Here is a 24,061-nt window from a genome sequence, read left to right as displayed (position 1 = left end):
CTACAATGGAGTAGATAAACTGCATTTTGCTAAAATAAAATATTCTGCTCACCCAAAAAAGACAGCATCAAGGAAATGAGTAGGCATACATTTATCCAACAAAAGAGTCATCTAGAATGCATAAAGAAATCCTACAAATCAATAATTTAAAAATGAGTAAGAATTCCTTATCTGGCCAAGGAATAGAGTTAAGATTTTCTCTCCTGTATAGCAAACAAAAAATAAAATATAGGGGGAAAAAATGGGCCTTAAAAGATCTGAGAAATGAGAAACAAGTGACCCCCTCATTAGATTAGAAAGTCCCCAGGATCCAGTGAAGGAGATGTAGGGATTCAGGCACAGGCCAGGCCAGCTAACTCCCTGAGCTGAGGACAGGGGTGGAGAGTTCAAGGAGACTGAGGCAGCCAGTGTTCACGAGACAGAAGACCAAAGAGGAGAGAGCTATACAGAGGACCCTGGAGATAGGATCAGCACACATGAGGCCAGGAAAGAACCCAGAAAGATTAAAGGGGACCGCACTTACACAGGGCAGAGAATAGTGCCTGCTCTCAGTAGCCACATTAGAAAAAGCATATAAAGGGCCGGGGATTTAGCTCAGTGGTTCCACTGCCTGCCTCGCAAACGCAAGGTCCTGAGTTTGAAAAAGAAAAAGAAAAAGAAAAAGCATATAATTCCTGGTGCACTGGGTTAACTACTATGGAAAGTCAGACCTTAGAAGTTGAAAATTAGCCCTCAACTGGGCATGGCTCTGCACTTGCCTGTCAAATTTCAAGCAAAAGACCCAAAAGGATCAAACGCTCTCTTAAACTCTATTTGCATCTAGAACAAAGCTCAGTGGTAATATTTCTAGGAATACAAAATGTACCTTATACAAAGCTTTGCTCTCAAACATGGCCCACAATGCCTGGAGCAAGGAGTACACAACATAACCATGGATGCAGATACAAACACACACACATATAGTGCATGCACACATAAGAAGGGTCCCTCGGAAAGTGGCCAAGGGACACGGTTTCCATGTGCAGACTGACCAAGGCGTGTAAAGCCACATGGACAGTGCTAGTGGACAATGCAAGGGGCAGTGCTAAGTTAGCCATTGAGCATGACTGAGCTGTCCACCCAGCACTCCATTCATATATTCAGCATTTACACTGGAACCAGGGTCCCTGTGAGGCTCATTTTGGGACTTGTGCATTAATGCTGTCCCGGGGGCTTAGGTGGGACCACAATGAATGTCTGTCAAGCAGGTGTGAAAGAAGACTTACCACTAAGAATCTCATTGTTATTCCCCCAGAAGTCGGCTAGCTTGGATGGTCTGTGGTAGAATTCATCCCTGTTGGCTGCCAAGATAAGCCTGAGAGAAAAAAGTATGACTGGCCATCTCACACAGAAACACAAAAAGCCCTATCCTCCCACTAGGGAATGAATTCAGAGCCTTCACACTGAGCTATGTCCCTAGACGCTCCCCCCCCCCCCCACTTTTTAACCTTTTTGGTTTTGAGTCAGGGTCTCACTAAGTTACTAAATTGCCTAGGCTGGGTTCAAACTTGTGATCCTCTTGCCTCAGCCTCCCAGAGTGCTGATATTACAGACATGCCACCTGGCCCAGATAGCTCTCTTTCTCTCTCTCTCTGAGTATTAGGGGTTGAATTTAGCCTGCACTCTATCACTGAGCTACATCCTCAGCCTTCTCTCTTGTTAAAATATGAAATTTTCAGTAGTAGCATACATAAACAAGTCCTAAAGAGGATAGGAACCCACCAGTCCTCACAAGGCCTGTACCTGGTGAAAGTCCACAGTCATTCCAGGCAGCTCCCAGAGAAACTGCTCAGACCCCTGGCTCAGTGCTGGGAGACAGGTCCCATGGGACAGCCTCAGCCTCTGTGTTGTTTTTTTTGGTACCGGAGATCGAACTTGGGACCTTGCGCTTTCAAGGCAGGCACTGAACCACTGAGCTAAATCCCTAGCCCCAGCCTCAGGCTCTGATACATATAGTCCCCACACAAATAGGGCCTGGCCAGTGGGAGGATGGCTGGACAGGTGAGGATTCTGTGTTGCCACCAAGCAAACAGAAGGAGGCTGGCCTGGAGGCATGGGATTCCTCCTTCTGACCATCTGTCCCATTCCCTGAGAAAAGCCACAGCAAGCCCACAGGCTTCCTGGCAGTATGAACCCCTTGCCAAAAGGACCATGAAGATACACGCCAAATCTCAGCAGCACGCCAGGGGATTTAGCTCAGTGGTTCCGCCACCTGCCTCGCAAGCACAAGGACCCAAGTTTGATCCCCAGTACCGAAAAAAAAAAAAAAACTCAGCAGCACACAGGGCTTCTGAGGGCTGTTTCATTCTGTGATTTACAGTGTTATATATGCATGGGGGAGTTTACTGGCCAGAAACTTTACAGCACCTTCAAGTCCTGTGAGTCTGATGGAAGCCTTCAGGGTACCCCATTTGGCCCACTCTGCCCCTAGCTGCAGCACCAGCCACTCTGTCTCATCTACTCAGCCGCCTTCAGGGTTTCATCAGGTCTGCCCAGGGTGGCAGAAGGGTGGCCAATATCCGTGCTACAAGACCCAGCCATTCACAGAATAATCCTCTGTACCTCCAACTGCCAAGTTCCAACCCAGACTCAGCCTGTGTCTCCCACCATATCTGCGCTGCCCTTCTGGACAGAGGTGCACCACCACCACAGCAGGGACAGCAGTGTCTGCCTTCCCTGGCCTCAGGCCTATCCTGGCAGGCACCATTCTGACAATAAGCACATCTGCCATGGGCCTGCACAGGCTGTGGCCTGGACAATGGTCAGGAGAAGGAAGATAACATGGTCCCCAAGTGGGAAATTATACAGTTGTGGAAGACACACCAGGGACCAGGCTGACAGCCCTTTACACCCCAGGGACCAGGCTGACAGCCCTTGATCCCTTTAGGGGATGGGAGTCAATTTCCATGTGGTCCTGTTTAGATACTTCCTCTTAAATACTAAATGTTCCTTGTCTGCTCTCACCTCCCCAACCCTTGAGGGTAAGTGAAGGAAGCTGGGAGATCCCTGTTAGAACCCCAGGACTCCTAGAGAGAGGGTGATGAGCTCTGCAGCCCAAAACCAGGTTGGGGCTGTTGGCTTTGGTTGCCAACTATTATCTTATTTTAGTTTCCCAATTCTTACATAATGCTCTAGCAAAGGAAAAAAAAATTTTTTTAAAGAGGAAATGAGAAGAAAAGATGACTAAGCAGAGCATTTTGTGCCAAGATGTTCAACTGCCTATTTTTAAACAAGGAATGTGTTTGCTTAATAATTTGAGAACATTAATTGCCGGGTTATTTTTATTACAGGAGTCCCTGTTTAGTTGAATTGCTGGTGGGTTGGTGGGATTTCATTAAATACATAATTCAGAGATGAGCAGGTATGATGAGCCCTTGAGAGAGGAGGAGGTTATTCCCTCAGTCAACACTGGTGGAGGCTGCAATGCGGGGCTCTGAGCATGCCAAGTCATCCTCCGGCTTTGTTCTGGTCCCCCAGCTGCAACCACTGAGCACCAGGCATGCCTCACACTGCTGGGGGGAGCAACTGCAATATCTGAGGGGAGAATCTATGCACCACCTAGGGGTGGGCATGTGCACCATCTGAGGGATGAGTTGGCAGCAAGTGCTTTTGGCTGCAACCCAGGAATCAGGTCCTCAGGGATAACCCCAAGGGCAACAGCTTGTCCAGCAGCCACTCCAGGTTATAGCCTGCAAGGGATTCACACAGGAGTATAAAAACATTTTTTGAAAAGATGAGGGTTACATGACAATGTGACCATGTTACCCTGCTGGTGGTGTCTTGGTTTTCTAGGACAGGTATCAAATTAGCACAAACAGAGCAGTTTGAAGCCATGAATACTGATCATTATCTTGCAAAAAACACAATCCCAGATACTAAAATCCTTTGTTTATGTGGTACAGTTTGAACTCAGGACCTTGGCTTGCGGGAGTGGGGGGGGTGGGGGGTGGGGGGGGTTGTTGGTTCCACGGTGCCCGCAGAACCACTAAGCTAAATCCCTGGCCCACTAAAATCCTAAAAGACCAAACACCCTACTACTACTGGGTGTGGTAGGACACACCTGCAGTCCCAGCTACTCGGGAAGCTGTGACAGGAGGATCATAAATTCAAACCCAGCCTGGGCTACTTGGTGAGAACTTGTCTCAAATTAATTAATTAATTTTTTGAAAAAGGACTGAGGTGGGCCGGGGATTTAGCTCAGTGGTTCCGCTGCCTGCTGCACAAGCTCAAGGACCCAAGTTCGATCCCGGGTACCACAAAAAAAAAAAAAAAAAAGGACTGAGGATATAGCTCCTTGAGTTCACTCAATCCCTAGTACCAAACCAAACCAAACAAGCATCTAAAATCTAACCACTGGGTGTGGCTGTGCACGGCTGTGATCCCAACACTTGGGAGGCTGAGGGAGGAAGATCACCATGAGTTCCAGGCCAGCTTGGGTTACATGAGTTTAAACCCAACCTGAACTACATAGTGAGATCCTGTCTCCAAAAAACCATCAAATCAATCAATCAATTAAATCTAAAAAGTCTCTAAATTTTTTTTTCTTGAGACAGGGTCTTGTGTCAGATAGTTCAGGCTGACCTTAAACTCACTATGTAGCTCAGATGGGCCTCCAAGGGCCTCCAACTCACAGTGATACTGCCTGGACCGCCCTAATGCTGGGATTATAGGTGTGTTCCACCACATCTGGCTCCAAATTCTAAATCCTAAAAATCACAACCCTGAAAGATTAAAGTCTCAAACGTTGAAATCCTTGAAAACCAAACTGCAATCCCATGGCAAAAAAAAAAAAAAAGGCTACATAAAGAGGGGTAGAAAACAAAATTATGGGGAAGAGACTGGCCATGAGATGCAGCAACAAAAATATCAATTTAAAAATGCATCATTTGGGCCGGGGATTTAGCTCAGTGGTTCCAGTGCCTGCCTCGAAAGTGCAAGGACCCGAGTTCAATCCCCGGTACCAAAAAAAAAAAAAAGAAAAGAAAGAAAAATGCATCATTTGTCTGCGTTGGTATTGAGCTTGTAGGTAGAAATGTTGAAACTTCCTCGGTAAATGGAATGTCCTTTTCATACAGTACATCTGTATTTGTGAAAAACAAAATTTTTCCAAATCTCAGCTCTTTAAGTAAGTACATCTACTGCAGCAACCTATCAGTTACGGGTGCACTCAGCTTTCACAGTTCTTATTTACTGCCTATTTACATGTGACATGTATACTCACCATTTTCTTCTCCCTCCTTCTAAAGCATTTTTACTTTAATAAAGGTGGCCATCAGGGAACAGGATATCAAGTGGGGCTCTGGCTGTATCTGGGAAAAACAAATAGTGCTCATGATAGATTCAAGGACTACTGGGCTGTGTCGCCTTGCTTGGAGGAGGCTGGAGAGACATTAGAGGATGAAGGGCAGCTTTTGCCCCTGGCTCTGGGTGCTTTTTCAGGAGGCTCCTACAACATGTATGGCCTCCCCAGGTCCTGGCTCCTATTGTGCCAGTAGTAAGCAGCATTCAGTGGTCAGCACCCTCATCCAACATCCAGTAATAGGTACCAATACCCAAAAGATAGACTTTCAGCAAGTTCTGCCAGCATGGCACCCCAGGGACTTCTTGGCATCTAGTGGGTCACAGCCATACCTTCTCTGGAAAGGTCTGGATTTCAGCCTGATGGTCAAAGAGAGGGCTCTATCCTGGGCATCCCATCTCAGCCCTGAGGCAAGCGATTACTCCCTATATGTGCTATTCTTGTATTCTTAGAGTTCTGTTCACTTCTTTTCAGACAGTCCCTCACAACTCCAGTGCCCTGTTATGGTTAGTAGTTCTTTGCTCTGCACTTGTTCTGCAGGATTGTGTCTGGAGGCTGGACTCTGACTTGCTTCACTCACTCTGCTAGGGGCTGCTCAGGATCACCTCCTGCAGCCTGGCCTGCCTCCATGGTCCATCCCTCTGCAAGAAGGGGAAAAAACACTGGACACTCCTCAGTTGCTGTTTCCTGGCATGAAATGAGTAAATTCAGTCATGACGTTAGATGCCATGGTATCTAGGCAATTCTGTAATGACTCGATATTAGAACTTAGCTAAAACATTTCTGGCACACATTTTTAAATGATGAAAACAGCCAGGTGCGGTAGTACATACCTTCAATTTCAGCACTCTAGAAAGCTGTGACAGGAAGACTGAAAGTTTGAGCCCAGCTTAGGCAACTTAGTGAGACCCTGCCACTGGGACTGGCCATCCAGGGCCTAGCCCACATGCCCTGGGGCCTGCCCTTACCTCTCTTGGATATGGTGTCCAAGTGAAGTGAGAATAAACCCGCACCCCAGACCCAGCAGAGCACGGCAGATGCAGGGCAAGGGGGTTACCTGTATGCATTTTTGGAAACAGGGCGAGGATCAAACTTAAAGAAGATGATGCACATGGTTTGCAAGGGGTAGCTTTGCTCACACAGGGTCACAAAGTCTGAGGGAAAAGGAAAAGAACGAGTTGAATAAACAGCAGTCAGCAAATGGCAGAAAGAACCTACAACAGCCCAGAACAGAACCACCAGTGAGCAGGGATAGATGGGCGAGAATTGCATTCTTGCCAGCAATAGACAAACCTCTCCCTTCACCTGCACATTCATCTGTACTGGGCAGTCTGCCACCCACAACACTCACTGACTCTGGACCTACAATGCTCACTGGCAGGGGGAATTGTGAGTGGGTACGGCGCGGGGGGCGGGGGCAGCAGTAAGAATAAGAATGACATGTAGCTGGAGCCAGTGGGCAACAAGCCCTCCTCTCCAACAGTGCCAAGTTCTCCCCATAAGACTTCATCTTGGTTCCAGTACCCCAAAGCAGGGCATTATGCCCCCTCACCTGAGAAGCTTTGTACACTCACAGCAGCAGGGACATGCGCTAGGAATGTGCCTTCAAACGAAGGTGCTAGTGTGAGTGTGTTTCAGGCCCTCTATGTATCTTGCTGAGGCAGAAGGCCAGGGTGAGATGTCCAAGCCTAGCCCATGCTGACTCCACATCTCAACAGGTCATGGGTGGGCCTCCGAGCAGGAGGCCCTACTGCCGAGAGCATCTTCCTGGGCAAGAGCCACCAAAGCCTGTCTATAGGTATATAAGCAACAGGTATAGGCTGAGGAAGGCTCCAGCTCACTGTTTCAGTCTAGGAGCCTCTGACACCCACCAGGACTCTGGGAACAGTGAGAGCTCTCCAATATCGATGGCCCCTGATTCATGGGTCTCTGAAATGAAACCTTTCTAGACTCTGCATCTCAGCACTCACACAACAAGGTATTTCCATCCACAGGGAACCTGCCAACCTCATGGAACCTTTCCAGGACACTACCACCATGTTCCATGTTCCCCCACTCACTGGCCTGGTTCAGGGGAGAGGACACAAAGGAATCACTACTCCATCCATGAATACTTTTCTGCTACTGTGTCCCTACCAGCCCACACAGACCACACACTGAGACCACCAAAGGACCCATGCCCAACTGGACCTAAATGACCTCCCCTCCACCCAGGACTGGGCTCAGGGACTCTAGTCCTCCTCCACCTACCCACATATCCTTCCTCCTTGGTGTCTACTGTGTGCCAGGACCCCACAGGAATGGATGATGGCCATTGGGAACCAATCCTTTGCCCTAGGAAAGAGCTGGTGGCTGTGCAAGTGAGACAACACTGTGGTGATGAGACCATCTGCAGAAGCACAGGTTGATAGGGGATGTGCAGTCCTTGAAGACAAGCATGCACTGTCAGGCATCCATTACCTCTTGTGGGATGGTGAGTCAAAGGGATGCCCAATTCAAAAGGGCTGTGTAGGAGAGGTCAGAGGTCAGAAGTGGACTGGGTCCCCCTCCTTGGGTGCCCCAGTAGGATGATTACCCAAGGATGATTTCCTTGGGGCACCCAAGGATGACTGCCCCGTCATCCCAGGGGTAATTTATGGCTCTAGTACTGGTGGAAAGTGACTGGGCCAACCCTCTTAGTCAAAACAAAGAAAGGGCTGCGGGGGGGGGAGTGCTTAGTGACAAAGCATTCACCTACATACTCAAGGCCCTGGGTCCAATCCTCAGTACAAATAAATGAATAAATAAAATACTCGAAAAAATATGAAAATGTCTGAAAACCAGCTAAGAACTGACAAGATCACCCAGGACTTGGCCAACATCTCAGAGAATGCAGGGATCCGGACAGAACAGCAGAGCACAGCGGCTATTTTTGCCCCAGAGAATCCACCCATTGGGGCAAATTTGGGCTTGAGTTCTGGTGGCCTTACAGGAGAAGGACACAGAAGACAAGGACCAAGACCCCTTGCCAAGATGGGGAATTTAAGAAGAGTCCCTTCCTTAAGTTAGGTTGTAACCCTACACTCCCAGGGTAAGCAAAGGTGACCTACATCCACAGCCACTCCCAGGGGCTATAGGGACATTGTGCAAAAGTATGGGGAAAGTTCCTAAGAAGTTGTGATACACAGCCTTCTGTGGATGACAGCCAGGTTCACAATGGGGGGCCAGGGATCCTCAAACAGGTAGTGCCTTTGGAAACCGGTGCCAGGAAAAAGGACCAGCAGAAAGAGGTCTACACATATATCATGTATCAGAGAACCATCCCCCACCCTCGCCAAAAAAAAACAGCTGAAAAATCTGTAGGATAAAGGAAATGATGGTAAAACAGTTTACAGGGCCAGGGATTTAGCTCAGTGGTTCCAGCGCCTGCCTTGGAAGCACAAGGCCCCAGTTCAATCCCTGGTACCAAAAAAAAAAAAACCGAAAACAAACAAAAACAAAGTTTACAAAGCACCAAAAGGAGCTCTTAGAAGTTCTTCAAGAAATAAGAGCTATAGGAACCACAAGCTAAAGGTCAGAAGTGATTTTTGTGGGTGGTGGTGGGGTACCAGGGATCAAACTCAGGACCTTGTGTTTGCAAGGCAAGAGCAATGCCACTGAGCTAAAGCCCTGGCTTTTCTTTTTTTGGTACAGGGGAAAGAACTCAGGACCTTGTGCTTTCAAAGCAGGCACCAGAACCACTGAGCTAAATCCTAGGCCCTACTTTTTTTTTTTTAATGAGGCACTAAACAGCAATGCAGATTGGAAGCCAGGTACTGTAGCACATGCCTGGGCAACTTAGTGAAATCCTGTCTCAAAATTTTTAAAAGGGCTGGGGATATAACTCAGTGGTAGAGCACTTGCCTAACATGCACAAGGCCCTGGGTTCATCCCAGACCTGCCCTGTGTTAGTTACTTTTCTCTCATTGCTGAGACAAAATACCCGACACCCATAGTTAAAAGGGAAGGGGTTTATTTGGCTTACAGTTCGCAGAAGTTTCAGTCCGTAATCAGCAGACTCCAAGGCAGGGATGATAGAAAGGCATGGCAGAGCAGAAACATCAAGGTGCACACAAGGCAACAAAGCTAACAAGAGAGAGGTATCGGCATCTTTCTGCCCCTTTTATCTTATTCAGGCTACTGGGGATTAGGGCGGTGCCAAACTAATCCCTTACATGTAGTGGTTTAGTAATCACAAACCCTTAACCCCAGCATCACACATTCTAGATTAAACTACTTCTGAAAAAGAAAGTCCCACCTCATTAGCATGAGGCTTTGGGGGGATATCTAAACACAAACCACCCCCAAAAAAGCTTATTGAACACAGCTGATGAGATGGATCAACAGAATCATCCAAAAGGCAGTGCAGGGAAATGAGAAGCATGCTGGGCCTTGTGAGGGCCCCAGAAGTCTCACTTGCCAGGTGCTGCAAATGGGAGATCCTGGCACCCACCGCATTCTCAGAGAACGAAAGCGTTCTCACCCTAGGAGAGCCAGTCTTCCCCAGACATGATAACCTGCCAATCTGTGGTCACTGGCCCTGCTAGCCAGTCCCTGCTGGAATCCCACTAGCTCAGAGTCCAGGGTCCCTAAGGCCTACCATGGCAGAGGGCTCTTCTGAGGGCTGCCCACTGGGAACACACTGTTCTAGGGTGTCAGAGGAGGCCTGCACTCTCAGCCTTGGCCCACTTCAATCCTCCCTACCTGGCTACTGGCAGCAACACTGATAGGGGCAGCTCTGGCTCCCTAGTTCAGCTGCAGAACCCTGTTATCCTAGCCAGCCTAGCTGAATAGCAGACTAGCATTCCAGGCAGCAGTGCTGGGGAGGGCTCCATGGTCCGGAAGGCCACCGATGGATCTCCAGGCAGCCTGGTATTGGAGGTGTCGGTGCAGAGCCCAGGGATGTGGTCTTGATGAAAACGTGGTCATTGGGAAGGAAGGACCAGAGGAAAGCCAGCCCCTGAGGAGGGGACCATCAGGAACTGCCTTTCTCTCCAGTCCCTCACTCCCCACTCGAGCCAGGCCCACTGCCCACTGGTGCCTCCACCCAGCTCTGGTTAATAGGACATCTTCCTCCCTTCCCCTCTTTCCTTCCTTTATTGCAGTCCACTCCTTCACCTAGGTCCCCATATACTCCCTTAGCACACTCCTGATAGATCCCAGTGGGTCCTGTGTATCTCCCACCCAGTACCCCTACAGAGCTATGATGCCCTCTCTAGGGCCTGGTGAAGTTCTCCCCAGCACCATGCTCACTGGGTCACCTTCTCACTTCTACTGACCTGCCCAGTTCCGAGAAGGAACCTAGGTATACCTTTGGCTTCTAGTCACTGTACAGCCAAAACCACCCCACAGGGAAAACCTCACACTGTGTGTGCCTGCCTACTCATCACTCAAGGCCACTTCCCATTTCTTCCACAATCAGCAGAGCCCTCCATCCCACTGGTGAAGCTAGGGCTTATCCTCAGGGGCATGTACAGGTGCCACACGTAAAGGATGCCTGAGCTAGAGAGACTGGCATCTAGAGGAGAATCTAATTTCCCCAGTGACTCCTCCATTGCCACGCCTAACTCCTAGGCTGAACACATGGGACATCTCCAGCAGCCTATGAAGGCCAGTGTGGTCAGGGCCATACAGGGTTCTAAGATCATCTCTGAGGCCCATGTAGCCAGAGCCAGATAATAAGAGCAAATGGAGGAAGAGGCAGGCAGGAGAGCCAAAAGCCCAGCCAGAAGCCTTGCCCACAGGCCTCTGGAGCCCTTGCCTGGCAGTGTCTGAGCACCTGTGAGGAGCTATGCCCCATCTCTGAGTCCTATGACAGGGCTTCCTGCCCCAGTGGGCCAAGGTGCCATGAAAACAATCTGCACACATGGCCAGGTTTGCCAACAGCAGTCAGATGGTCACATGCTGTTTTCTCCAGAGGTAAAGGGCTCCCCCCAATCTCTTCTCCTAGGCCATGTGGGTAACAGTTGGGAGGAGCCACATGAAGAAGCTGAGTGGAGAGCCTGTCATGCCCAAACACCCTGACACATCCCAAGATACAGGAACAGCTTGGCACAGCACAGTGGTGATGCTCCTGAGCCAAGGACACAAGACTGAACTACTGGGAGAGGAAGCATGCCACTTCATACTCACTGTGAGCCCCAAAGGGGTCTTACTGCAGCCTGGCTGCTCTGTAAAGAAAACCAGGGAGCTGGCCCATTGGCAGAGCAGCTGACTCAGGTGTTGCCCAGCTTTGCATTCTGCAGTCTTCTTTTTTTGTTTTTTGGTTGGTTTTTTTGGTACCAGGGATCAAACTCAGGACCTTGCGCTTACAAGGCAGGAGGCAGTATCACTGAGCTAAATCCCCCGCCCTGCAGTCTTCTTGCCGTGGCTTCCTTTTAACATCATGTTCCCCAACTCACAGGGACTCCACTTTGCTGCACATGATAATCAGGCAATCTCTGTCACAATCAGGAAGTTGACTCCTGTGAGCTTTGCTAAGTGATGGGTTTTTGTTTTTGTTTTTGAGGTGCTGGGGATTAAACCCAGGGCCTCCCACATGCTGGAGAAATGCTCTACCACTGAACTACATCGTCAGCTCTGTTTCAGATTTTATTTTGAGACAGGGTCTCACTGAGTTGCCCAGGCTGGCTTCCAATTTGTCATCCTCCTGCCTCAGCCTCCTGAGGTGTTGGGATTACAGGCATCCATCATACCACCTGACATGATAGCTCTTATTACAAACTACCTGAACATTTCTGGAAATGAACAGGAACCAGCATAAAGTCCTGCCTGCAGCCCAGAAGTACATTCTTTCTGAAAGTGTCCAGCAAGGGCTGAGACCATGTCAAGGGTACCCAGTCCAGGGAATCCAATTCAGGCCCTGCAGATGCTTGAGGTTGCAAGTGGATGGTTGTGCATTCACATCTCACGCCCACCCACCAATCACTGGACCAGGGGTTACCATTGTGTGCTTAGCCTGCCTAGCAATCTTCTGGTGTGGTCTCCACCAACTGAAATGTGCACCTCTGCCTGGCCAGTTAAGGGATGGCTGTGTACAGTGCAAGGCTCGCTCAGCAAACCTGGGCACCCTAAACACTCCAAAGAAAGCTTTGGCCTTGTGTAGCATCTGAGAAGTTGTTGAGAGCAATTCTACAAAATTTTTGGGAAAAATCATTTCACAATTAAAATTATCAGCCAGGTATTTGGCTCAGTGGCACCATGCCTGCCTCACAAGAGCAAGGTCCTGAGTTCGATTTCCGGTACCAAAAAATAAGTAAATAAATAAAATTATGATTAGGCCTGATTTTCCTGCCTACAGGCCAGCTATGGCATGTTGAGACATAACTCCATTTTCACCTCAGGTCACAGCTAAAACCTCAGTGGTCTCATGCTGCTGTGATGCTCCAGGGCAGGATTATATCAGCTGAAGACATCCTGGGGATGGACAAATTCCTAGTCAACATAAATTCCTCATGACCTAGGATCCTCATCTGCATAAATTCCTCATTGTTTTAGAATTATCGAGCAGCCCTCTGAGTCATGTTACTCCCAATGTACAGAATAAAAGTGTGGGAAGCACAGGGTCTTTCTTCTTTGCTGCCTAGAGCAGCACTTAGGAGGCCCAAAGTTCAGCTTCTTTTCTAAGTCTCATTTCTGTCTATATATTAATTAATTCCCCTTGTGCTGTCCTGGCTCACAGAAGACCAGGACTCACTGCAGGAGTTCTAGTAACATCCCCTTTCCCTGTTCCCTAAACAAGAAGTAATCACTAAGCTTTTGGAATGTCCCTAATAAGAGTCTCCACATTCATCTGGGGCTTTGGATGATGCCAGTATTATGTTAACAATGTGACTTAAACCAGGTGGTGCACGCCTGTAATCCCAGCACTCAGGAAGCTGAGGCAGGAGGACTGCTTTGAGTTTGAGGCCAGCCTGGGCTACATAGTGAGTTCAGGGGCAGCCTGAGCTACAAAGGGAGACCCTGCCACCAAAAATCAAAAACTGAACAAACGAAACAGAAACAAAAACAAAAACAAAAAACAATGTGACTTACCATAGGCATCTTGGACCATACCGTATCAGTTCAATCTCTGGAGGCCTGCAGACTTAGGGCGACCACACAGGCCAGTGGTCCGCCAAACTTACATGACTGGCCCCCATAAAAACCTGGACACTCAGGGCTGGGGACTTAGCTCAGTGGTTCCGGCGTCTGCCTCGCAAGCACAAGGTCCTGAGTTCGATCCCTGGTACCAAAAAAACCCCTGGACATTCAGGCTAGGGTGAGATTCCCAATTGGCAATACTCAGCACACGTTGTCACAGAACTGCTGAGCAAATTAAACACTTACTAGCTACTCCAAGGAGTAAAAGGATAGCTAGAAGCTAGCAAAAGGATAACTAGAAGCTTGTGCCTCTTCTCTCCTGGACTCTGCCCTCTGACCTTTCCATTGTTGAAGATGTTTTGTTTTAGTTTTTGATACTGGGGATTAAACCAAAGGGTTCACACATGCTAGGCAAATGCTCTACCTCTGAGCTACATCCCTAGCCTTTTAAAACTTTTATTTTGAAAAGGAAGGAAGGGACAAGAAAGAAACTGAAAATAGACGGAAAAAATGGAAACAAAGCTTTTGTATATTTAGGGAGGGGAGAGGGCTTGAGGGGGGTAATGGGATAAAATAAAATTTATTTTTTAAAAGAATAAATTTTTATTTTGAGACAACATCTCACTCAATTGCCCAGATTGCCCTGGAACTTCTAATCCTCCTGCCTTAGCCTCCAGACCATCTTAGATTAGTTATGGACCACCTTGTATTACAGTTAGGCACTACCATACCCAGTCTGTTGCTGATTTTAATCTGTACCCATTCACTGTAATAAACTGTAACCATGAATATAATGGCCTCTACAATGAATGTAATCATTACATACTGCAAACATGTGCTAATATATGAATATAACGGCCTTTTTGAGTTCTCTGAGTCCTCCTAGTGAATCACTCAAGCTAAGGGTGGTCTTGAAGTCTCTCAATAATACTCTCACTGCGGTCATGCTAGAAGTGAGGGCATGGTGGCTCAGAGAGGTGAGCACACTGGGCTAAAGCCACATAGTGGCCCTTTGCTTCTTGATGCTACACTAATCCTTTCTACTTTCCTCTCCATCTTGTGAGCTGCTGGATTCACCACACTCCCCATGAGGGGCTGGACCTCGGGGCTCATTAGCAGGCTCCACTCCACACAGGCTGCTCCCCCAGCCTGGCCTCGTGTTCAGTTATACCTGCTTCTCTGCTCCAGTGGGACATCACCTATTAAGTCCCCCAAAGGGCCAAAGGCTCTGGTTTTGGAACTTGCTTCTGATCATGGGCTGCCTGATTGGGCCAGACCCAAGCCAAATAAAACTCACGCTGCATGGCTGATGCACCCAGGGGCCTAGTGCATGGCCCTCTGAAGGGTGAGGCCAACCAGGACCCACTATAGAGACTAAGCAGAAAGGTTTTTTTTGTTTCGTTTTGTTTTGTTTTTGTGCCGGGGATCGAACTTGGGTCCTTGAGCTTGAGCAGAAAGTTTTTATATGATTGGGTATCATAAGCTACATCCTCTTCTTCTTCTACAGCATTCACAATTACTTTTCGTTTTTAGTGTACTTACAAAAAATCAGAAGCCCTGGGCCAGGGATTTAGCTCAGTGGTTCTGGCACCTGCCTTGCAAGTGCAAGGTCCTGAGTTTGATTCCTGGTTTAAAAAAAAAAAAAAAAAAAAAAAAAAAAAAATATATATATATATATATATATATATATATATATATATATAAAATCAGAAGCCCTAAGCAGCAGTTTACTAGAAATTTTATATGAAAAGTCATAATCTATTTCTAAGTCATATTGGCCAAAGTTTCTCCAGAATTTATAAAACATACGTCAATTTTTGGACTTGAGTACACTTTTTTTTGGTACCAGGGATCGGACTTGGGACCTTGAGCCTGTGAGGCAGGCAGCAGAACCACTGAGCTACATCCCCAGCCCAACATACATCAATTTTTAAAAATGGGTCGGGGATGTAGCTCAGCAGCACCACATGTGCCGGGCAAGCACAAGGTCCTGAGTTCAATTCCCGGTACAGGAAAAAAAAAAAAGAAGCTATTACCTACAAAGGAACTCCTCCTTTACCAAAGCCCTGCTGCACCCTCTAAGAGACCACAGCTCCCTGGTGCCTTGGCCCACACAGGGCTGCCTGCCTGCACTGCCTGTCTCCCAGAGCACACAGGTACCTAGCAGACACACAGACGATAGATGCCAAATGTGTCCTGTGGCTGTTTGTGTCTGGGGAAAGCCAAGCTATTCTTACACAGACACCATCAGAAAGGAAGTGCTTGGAATCCTGTCTCAGTCAATACTTATTGCCAACAGGGGACCCTAGTTCTCTATGGTCTGCCCTTGGCTGTACAGCTGCCCTGTCTCTAGCTGACTCACCACTGAACAGAGACCAGGTGCCACAGCTGGTTCTAGCCATAGGCACTGGGCCCGTCACCCTGCCACCCTGCAGGGCCCAGAACCCCACTAGGACAAATGCCCAGAGGACATGAGTGGCCTATGTTCAAGGAAACCCAGGAATAATCTCACTTGGTACCTTGCACTGCCTCCACTGACCTTGCCAAGGAAGTGAAAGGTATGGTCACCCATACTGAATGCTGCTAGCCTCTTGCAGGGACATGACACAGGTCTCTCCCAGGAAGGAAACACTCCAGTGCCTCCTGCACACAACTGGAGTCCTTTGGTACATTTGGATTCCAGCCAAAAGGATTTGCAAAATGTGAACATAAGAAATAGACCTCTTCACACCAAAATTGAGAGCTTCCTTTCCTCTAAGAACACTAGCGGAGAGGCTGGGGATTTAGCTCAGTGGTTCCGGCGCCTGCCTCACAAGAGGAAGATTCCGAGTTCAATCCCCAGTACCAAAAACAAAAAAAAGACTGTGAATAAGAACACTAGTGGAAGCCTTCCTAGAGCCTCAGCTCAAGTTTCTCTGGCCTAACAGCCCAGTAATTCTGCAAAACAGGAAGAAAGTTACTCTTAGTGCAGAGTGCTGGCTGGGAAAGACGTAAGTTTTCTAGGCACTCCAGGCCCATCTACTGATAATGCTTTCAAGAATTCTCCTGGCACATACCATCCTCTGCCAACCTTCTGCCTCCAAAATCTAACCTCCTTTGGGACCCTTCTCCAGCCTTGGGCTTCTTCCTTCTCTCCTAAACTCTCAGAGGAACCAGATTTTCAATCCTAAGAGCCAAGTGGTAAGAGGTCAAAGTCCCTCTCTAAGAAGGATGAGACTCTCAGGTGAGCTAAACCCTAAATCTCATTCCATGCATCACCTAAAAGAAGCATGATAGGGCAATCCACTTTCCAGCCCCCACTTCTGTCTCTTCTAGACAGAAGCTATCTTTCTCTCAGTAAATTCTTCCTACTCTTTTTTTTTTTTTGGTACCAGGGATCAAACTCTGGTCCTTGCACTTGTGAGGCTGGTGGCAGAACCACTGAGCTAAATCCCCGGTCCCTTCCTACTCTTAAAAGGAAAAAAAGAAAAAAAAAGAGCATGATAAAGCAACCACACACACAATCAGACAGACAGACAGGCTTGGCCAAAGACTTAACAGATGCCAAGGGCACATGGTGATGGTGGCAGTCACTGGTGAGAGCCAGGTGGAAATGAGACTCTGCACCCAGAAGGATAGGGCCACAGGCCACCAACCTGACAGAGCCCCATTGGGAGAGGAGGCAAGTGGGGCCCGAGGGCCATGTCGACTGGGCTTTGCTATCACTGCCAGATGAGATGATACCAGTACTTGGGAGAACACAGGACAAGCCTCAGTGCTGCAGGGCATGAATGCATCTCAGTGCCATCTTGTGTGCGCCAAAGCTCACTGCCTCTCAGAAGTCAACAGGCATCATACATGGACCATGCCAGGCACCCACCTCACACTGACCAATGCTACCTCCTTCAGCATTTGTACCAAGAGCCTGTCCCTACCCCGTCCCCTCACACCCACTGCCTGTTCATCCATTCCATTCAGCTTCTCAATGTCACAGCTCAAGGGTCCATGTCTCCTGCTGCCATAACCAGTAGCTCCTAGAGTCAACAGGGTCTAGGATCATTGCTGCCACTGCCCATGCACTCAAGAGCATGCTCTTGCTGGGAACGTCTCCAATGAGACACACCAGGCAGAAGCCCCATCTGGAGGGCTCTGTGTGTTAGCCAGCTTTCTTAGAAAGTGTGCGTGTGTACACACGTATCCACATGTCGGTTGTATTCCATAAGCAGACCCGGCCAAGTTTCTCCAAAGATTCAGTGCCAGAACCTGACACCAGGCACGTGGTGGCAGGAAATGTTCTCATCATGGTTTTGTTTCCATCCCTTGGTGGCTAAGCATCTTACGACTGTTGGTGACTTGCTGTCCTAGCCCACGGAACACAAATTTGAGTACTAATTCCTGGGCGGTACACCCTCAGCCTTCCAGCTTTGCATATGGAGTTGCCTAGCAAAATAGTCTTGTCTTATAGAAAAGTTTCCCATCTTTACTGTACAGCATTTGTATACTATCTTGCTAAAGGCTCTCCCCATCACAAAGGCCCTCCCGGTTGGACAGCTGTGTGTGGGCTTAGCTCTTGTCTTGCCTTATCTTGTCTTGACTTAGCTCTGTTTGCCTATGTGGATGTTGCAAAGCAGGAACCCATCTGTGCTCCCCAAATGCACAGTCAATCCTCCTCAGTATTCTCTACGTTGGTCACATCCTGGACTCCCTGTCCCTTGGGATCATGCATCTGTTACCATGCCTCAGATGCCATAGTTACTTTAGCCCCAGTGCCCACACTGGAAAGCATGTGTCTGTCTTGGGTAGTTATAGATGCTGAAGTTTAGATATGGTTTGAATATGCCTGCAAACTCAGGATTCATGTGCTAGCGCTTAGTGCCCAGTATGGTACTGCTGAGAGGCAGTGAAACCTTTGGGAGTTCCTTAGGTCATTAAGCACACTGATCTTGGAAAGGACTAAGATAACTCTTATGGGACCCCTGAGCTCTTGAAAGAACAAATTGTTATAAAAACAAATTCAATCTCTGGTTTCCTGTTTGGCTAAATGATCCTTGCTGGCACACATTGTCCCAGCATTGCCATCTGCCACAAGGTGACCCTGCCAAGGAGACCCTTGCCAGAGACTGAGCCATCCTGTTTGGGCTTTCAACCTCCAAAACTATGAGTTTTATGTTTTCTGTAATAGTCTGCCTGAAGTATTTCACTACTATAACAAAACAAAAACAAACCAGACAAGTACAACAGAACTTCCCAAAACCCTGGTTAGATCATGCCATGCCCTACCCTTGCTAGCCATGCCAGGCACTATGCCAGTGCCCAAGTCCATGACGTGACACAGCAAGGAAATCCATAGCCTAGAACTTGAAGTCAACCTGTGTCCATCCATGGTGATGTCTCTGCCCTAGAGCACCATACAGTGGCACACAGCAATAAGCCCCAGATTCCCAAGGTACCAAGAGGTTACACTGGGGATAGTACACTACTTGGTCTTTTGCACAGAGACCAGAAACAAGCAAGACCTGTCCACGGGGTCAGAAGTCAGGGCAGAGCCAACTGGTTTCAGGAACAACCAGGGGACTCAAGTGAGACATCTGGATGCTGGCGATGGTTTCCATGCATGTGAGCAGTGGCTACATGGCTGGGCTCCCTTTGTACAATACACTGAACTAGACACTAAACATCTGCATACTGTCATGCATAGTCTCATATGCAGACATAAAAATCCGCATATTCTCATGGCAGGGAAAAGTGTGACTGTTCATTTCCAAAAGCTCCCATCAAAAGTATGCACACCCTGTGCTTGCTTCGGCAGCACATATAGTATGCACACCTTACCTTTTTCCCCTGATGGCACAGATTAGGGTTGAGGGTGAAGGATGGGAAGGCAGGGAACCTGAGGAATGTTGCCTGAGCACAGGAGACTAGATAAAAACAGATCAGCTGAGGTTCACAACACCTCAGGATAGGGCAGAGCACAGCCTAGCTGTCTAACAACATTGGCTACCTGAGCAGAGAGCAATGCATACTGTGTGACCCTGGGGGTATCTGTCAACTGAATAGGCAAACCGGGTAGATGGGTAGAAGGCAGTGATGAGACAGATACAGGAACACAAACACACAAAGGGAAAGGAGATTTTTGTTTGTTTGTTTTTGTTTTTTGAGACAAGGTCTCCTATGTAGTTCAGGCTAACCTTGAACTCAAATATGCATCCCAGGCTGGCCTCAAACTTTTGGTGATCCTCCTGCTTTAGCCTCCTAAGTGCTGGGATTACAGGTGTGCACGACCACACCAACAAGGAGGTATTTTTATGAGACACTGGACCCTTAGGTATGAGGAAAAGTGGTGCTCCTAGTTCTCACCAAGATGGTCTACCAGGGCTGCACATTCGAAAGCTCTAGACAGAGGTTAGGTGAGCCCTATAGTCAGCTGATCCACCTAATTATACCAAGTATTTTGCACATGCGGAAGAAACATTTTTAAGAGTAGCCACCCTGTCTGGAGAAGCAGAACAGAAGACAGAGCTCCTTAGGCTTCCTAAGAACAATGCAGCTGAGCTAAGCAGCCAAGCATCCACCCTACCTTGGCGGTTGTCAGCTGTGGCTGCCAGCAGAGGAGGTAAACACACAAGGGAACACAATGTTGCTGTTCCCAGGGCCTTGGCTGAGAAAGCCCTGACATGTGTGGAAATCCTTGGAGCAGCCAATCCACCACAAAACGCTAGTCTCCTCCCATCTCAGCAGCAAGAGCTCAGCAAGCTACGCTTTCTCATTTTAGCTATTACATGGCATTTTACCATGACAAATTTTCTACAGCGATACTCTCTCCTCAGATCTTTCCAATGTTTTGAGGACATTATTTCAGCATCACACCAGGGTGTTGCTGTCAGATCAAAGGATCAGCAGATCAAAGGAGCAGCACAAACGAGGCACATCTTACACATGATGAAAAGCTCTGGGCACAGGGCAGACCCTGCATCTCAGGCCGCTCCTGGTAGGAACACCCAACTTTCCCACCAAAGAGGGATAAGCCCAGTCTCAAGGTGGCCCCTGCAACCTGCAAGGTATATAAAAACAAAAGAGGGCATTCCTAATCACCCCTCCAAAGAGGATGAAAACAAGCATTTGAAGGTTAGCATGTTACTAAAGACCTTGACAATGCACCTTCAAATGTCAGCAGCTGTATCAAGGGTGCAGTTGGTGGGAGATGAAGGCCAGCCCTTTTTATTTTTAAGTGTGCAAATGTTAGTTTTGCAATCTAAAAAGGAACTGAGAACATGGCAGTAGCTGCTCTGATAACCTTAAAGGGCAGCTCAATTGTTTGGGGGTAACCCTGGTTTCATGGAGCCTATTGTCAAACCCTGCCATGGTGCCATCATGCACTGACATGTTACCAAAAGATGGGCCCCAATTCTCACCCACCTGGAGTGTCAATGACAAGGGTGGCCCTGCTTCCAGAAGCCCTCCAGACCTTCCTGTCTTGCACTATTTCTTTCCACACCCACTCTCCCCATGGACATTCTCAGACGTAGCACCCATAGGCAGGCACCAGGGTTCCTGCAGAGCTCACCACCTGGCACAAGAAGACAGGCATAGGAACTGTGACACTGGATGTGACTGCATTCATCATGAAATGTGATCAGAACAACTGCACAAGTGAAGACACCAATGTAGCACAAAGGCTAGGCAGCTCAGGCAGAGCAGATGGTTGGTCACTTTTGATCAGGTGTCACCTGATTGTCACCACACATTAGAGCAGAAAGGGGCCTGGGCTGAGGCACCTGCAGTCCAAGAATATGTAAGTGACATGAAAATGTGGGGCCCCATGCTGTAGGGTCTTGTGAAAGTGGGAGCCCATGGCAACCCATCTAGCCCCCCAACCCCATAGGGGGCAGTGGGATCCTAGAGAAGGGGCAGAGCTCTGCTGTGTCCACCCACCAACACAATCACCCTCCCCAGCTGTCCCCAACCCACTCAACAGGTCGCCTGATGCAAAAGGCTCTGGGGAAAGGACCAGGAGAAGCAGAAGCACTGTGTTCTAGCCTTGGCCCTGAACAACCTTGGGACCACTACCTGCCCCCTTAGTCTGAATTTTCTTCACAATTAACAGAGTTGGGCCAATGAGTACTTGTCCCCAAAAGGATGTGCAGGGGTTAATGAACAAGTGTGAGGACATCTTTTAAAGGGCCAGTCTTTATAAATGCTATCACATCTACTTCATGGAAGACGGCTCTGAGCCCAGAATGGTGACAAAGCAACAGTCAGTAGGTCTAGAGTGGCTTGACAGGCCTGGATCATGCCAAGCAAGTAACATTTCACCAAAGGAAAAGGACCTGAGGCTCAGGGACTTGTCCAAGGGCAGAAGGTTCATTCTAAAGCTGTGCCCCAGCAGGAAGCCAGGAAGCACAGGAGAAGTACCAGGGCAGAGAAGAGAGTCTCAGCAAAGGGCCCTCTGTGGCCCCTGCCCAAGAGGAAAATATGCAAAGCCCAAGCTCCTAAAGAGGCCAGGAGTGGGGCCATGCCTGGCCCAAGTGCAGCCCTGCCTAGCCCACAGCCCAGATGCCTTCTGGGTGAAGGTAGGGGTCTCTGACTATGCCAGCCTCTCCAGGAAGACGCATTCAGCCACAGGGATGACCCAGCACTTGCTGCCTACTCAGAAGGACTTCAGCTGTTACCCTGCGGCCCACAGCGGACTGCAGGGAGGGGGAAGGGGAAAGGGCTCCAGAGTAGTCCCTCATGCTGGCCAAGAGTACAGCCTACAACCTTGCAGTGGTTAACACGTCTCTGCCTCACCTGTCAACCTCTCTGCAGAAGGTCTGATCCTCCCACCCAGTCCTGGCAGTGATCACGGAAACGCTTTCCAGCACCCCGGGGTGCCTTCGTTGGCTAGGATCAGTTGGTCTCTGCGGACAGGTCAGAGTTCCAAGCCCGGCCGTCTGATTTTCATTCTACGCCTTGGAAAAGGGAAACTGAGGCAGGGCGAAGAGGTAGGGCCCAGCCCGCCCCGCACCGCCTGCGAGTAAGCCGGCCCCGCCTGCGTTTCCGGCCCGGCGCCCCAGAGCCGGGCTGGCCCGGCCAGGAGCAGAGTCCGACAGTCCGGGTAGCTAGCCGCGCACTCACCGCCTCCGCCGCAGCCGACTTCCGGGTGCCGCGCCCGCTCGCCGCAGCCGGCAGCCCAGGCCCGCCCCGCCCCGCCTGCTTCCAATGTGCTCGCCATTGGACTGGGCGGGGAGGGGCGAGGCCGCGCTAGCGATTCGGGAGCCTGTTGGCTGAGCGTGCTGTCACTCTGGGGCTGCAGGCCTCCTGGCTCCCCGCCCCCGGGGCTGCGCCAAGTCTGAGCTGCGCGGGCTTCTGGGTGTCTCGTGACCCCGCGGTCTTCTGTTTTCACGGCTCCCCCAACCCGCGGGGTCATCCCGGGGAGATCGCAACAGTCCTTGAGTCTGTGCCCTCGTGGACAGCATTGTCGTCTACCTACTCTGCTTCTTTCCCTGTAAGGCTACAGGGATGTGCACCTCCGACCCGCTTCCCTTAGGCTGAGTTCTGGTTTCCCCCTTTCTATCCAACCAACTCCAATCTGGCCCTAGCCATCCTCCATCCTGGACCTCCCTTCCTTCGATTTATCACCTCCCCCCAGTCCAGTCGGCTTCTGGCCTCTGGCCCCATCCACACTGCAGCCCTGACCCCTTATATCCCTGTATCAGGAGGCACCCCAGTTCCCGGACCAGGCAGTTCAGCCCTACCTGGGCCACTGTAGCCTTTGATCTCACAAGGGAACTGTTTTTTCGTGGGCCTAGGCCCCCAGGATGAAGGGCTCCAGCTGCACTGATGAGTAGGTAGGGCTGTCCTAGGAGGACAGAAGCATTCATTTGCTAGGGCTCCCTCTCCCCATTGGCCACTGGGCTGTTCCTGGGGCCTGAGCATTGCAAAAGTGAAGTGTCAAAGGGCCAGAGGCCCAGGGCCAGCCTCAACTGAAATATACCATGACAAGGATGACAACTACATTAAGGTTAATGCTAATGTGCTAAGAGCTCTAAACCTAGTGTCACAGTTCACAGTTCTCATTCATTCTATCTTACAGATAAGAACACTGAGACTCAGCAGTTACTCCATTCAGTTGAAATCAAAAAAGGTGGTAAGTGGCACTGGCTGGATTCGCTCCACAGACCTGGATTAAAGACTTGGGTGCCCTGATCCTGACCAGAAGGGCTAATTCCCAGCAGAAAACTGGAGCCCAGAGGGGTGAAAGCAAGAGTCTAATCCAGAGCTGCCAACAAGACCATTGTGCCCAACTTTTCCTTTCGCTATCTCATCTGAAACCCAACAGAGAACCCTTTTACAGACAACAAAACCAAGGACTCCAGATGCCCAGGGACTCCTGGCCAGCAGGTGGTAGACCCAGACATGTGGTTATTCCTCCTGCAGCTCACAGCACAAACGTGCTGGGCTGGTGCCAGCATTCCCCTCTGAGCAGACAAACCATACCGCCCATAGAGCCAGAGGTAGTGCTGTTGAACAAGCAGATCTTAGAGCTTGGGGATAAGTGACCATGCCCTGAGGTATAAGGCAGCAGATTCAGAGTAGTCTGCCCCCAAAATACCAGGACAGGCACCTCAGAGCAGCACATGGATTGTCTAAGCTTTCTCGTCACCC

At 49.2% G+C, this 24,061-nt stretch overlaps 1 protein-coding gene across 11 annotated transcripts in view; it reads right to left on the bottom strand.

The window, feature by feature from the left end:
- Tango2 (transport and golgi organization 2 homolog) overlaps positions 1-22,643 on the bottom strand; it is a 39,354-nt gene extending 16,711 nt beyond the window's left edge. The window contains exons 1-4 of one of the 11 annotated variants that reach the window (XM_087198619.1): positions 22,532-22,558; positions 22,205-22,359; positions 6,396-6,492; positions 1,266-1,354 (exon numbers count right to left, since the gene is read on the bottom strand). In XM_087198619.1, the coding sequence (XP_087054745.1) occupies positions 1,266-1,354; positions 6,396-6,451 (145 nt within the window). In that variant the 5' untranslated portion in view covers positions 6,452-6,492; positions 22,205-22,359; positions 22,532-22,558. The other 10 variants (XM_004843280.3, XM_087198617.1, XM_004843276.3 and 7 more) reach the window with 10 other exon arrangements.
- Between the last annotated feature and the right edge of the window lie 1,418 nt (positions 22,644-24,061).

Source organism: Heterocephalus glaber, unplaced genomic scaffold (genome assembly GCF_053883595.1).
Source record: "Heterocephalus glaber isolate CG9 unplaced genomic scaffold, H.glaber_assembly_v1.0 deba00001687, whole genome shotgun sequence".
NCBI classification, from domain to species: domain Eukaryota; kingdom Metazoa; phylum Chordata; class Mammalia; order Rodentia; family Bathyergidae; genus Heterocephalus; species Heterocephalus glaber.
The sequence above is the reverse complement of the archived record's forward strand: the minus strand, read 5'-3'. Positions and strand labels throughout refer to the sequence as shown.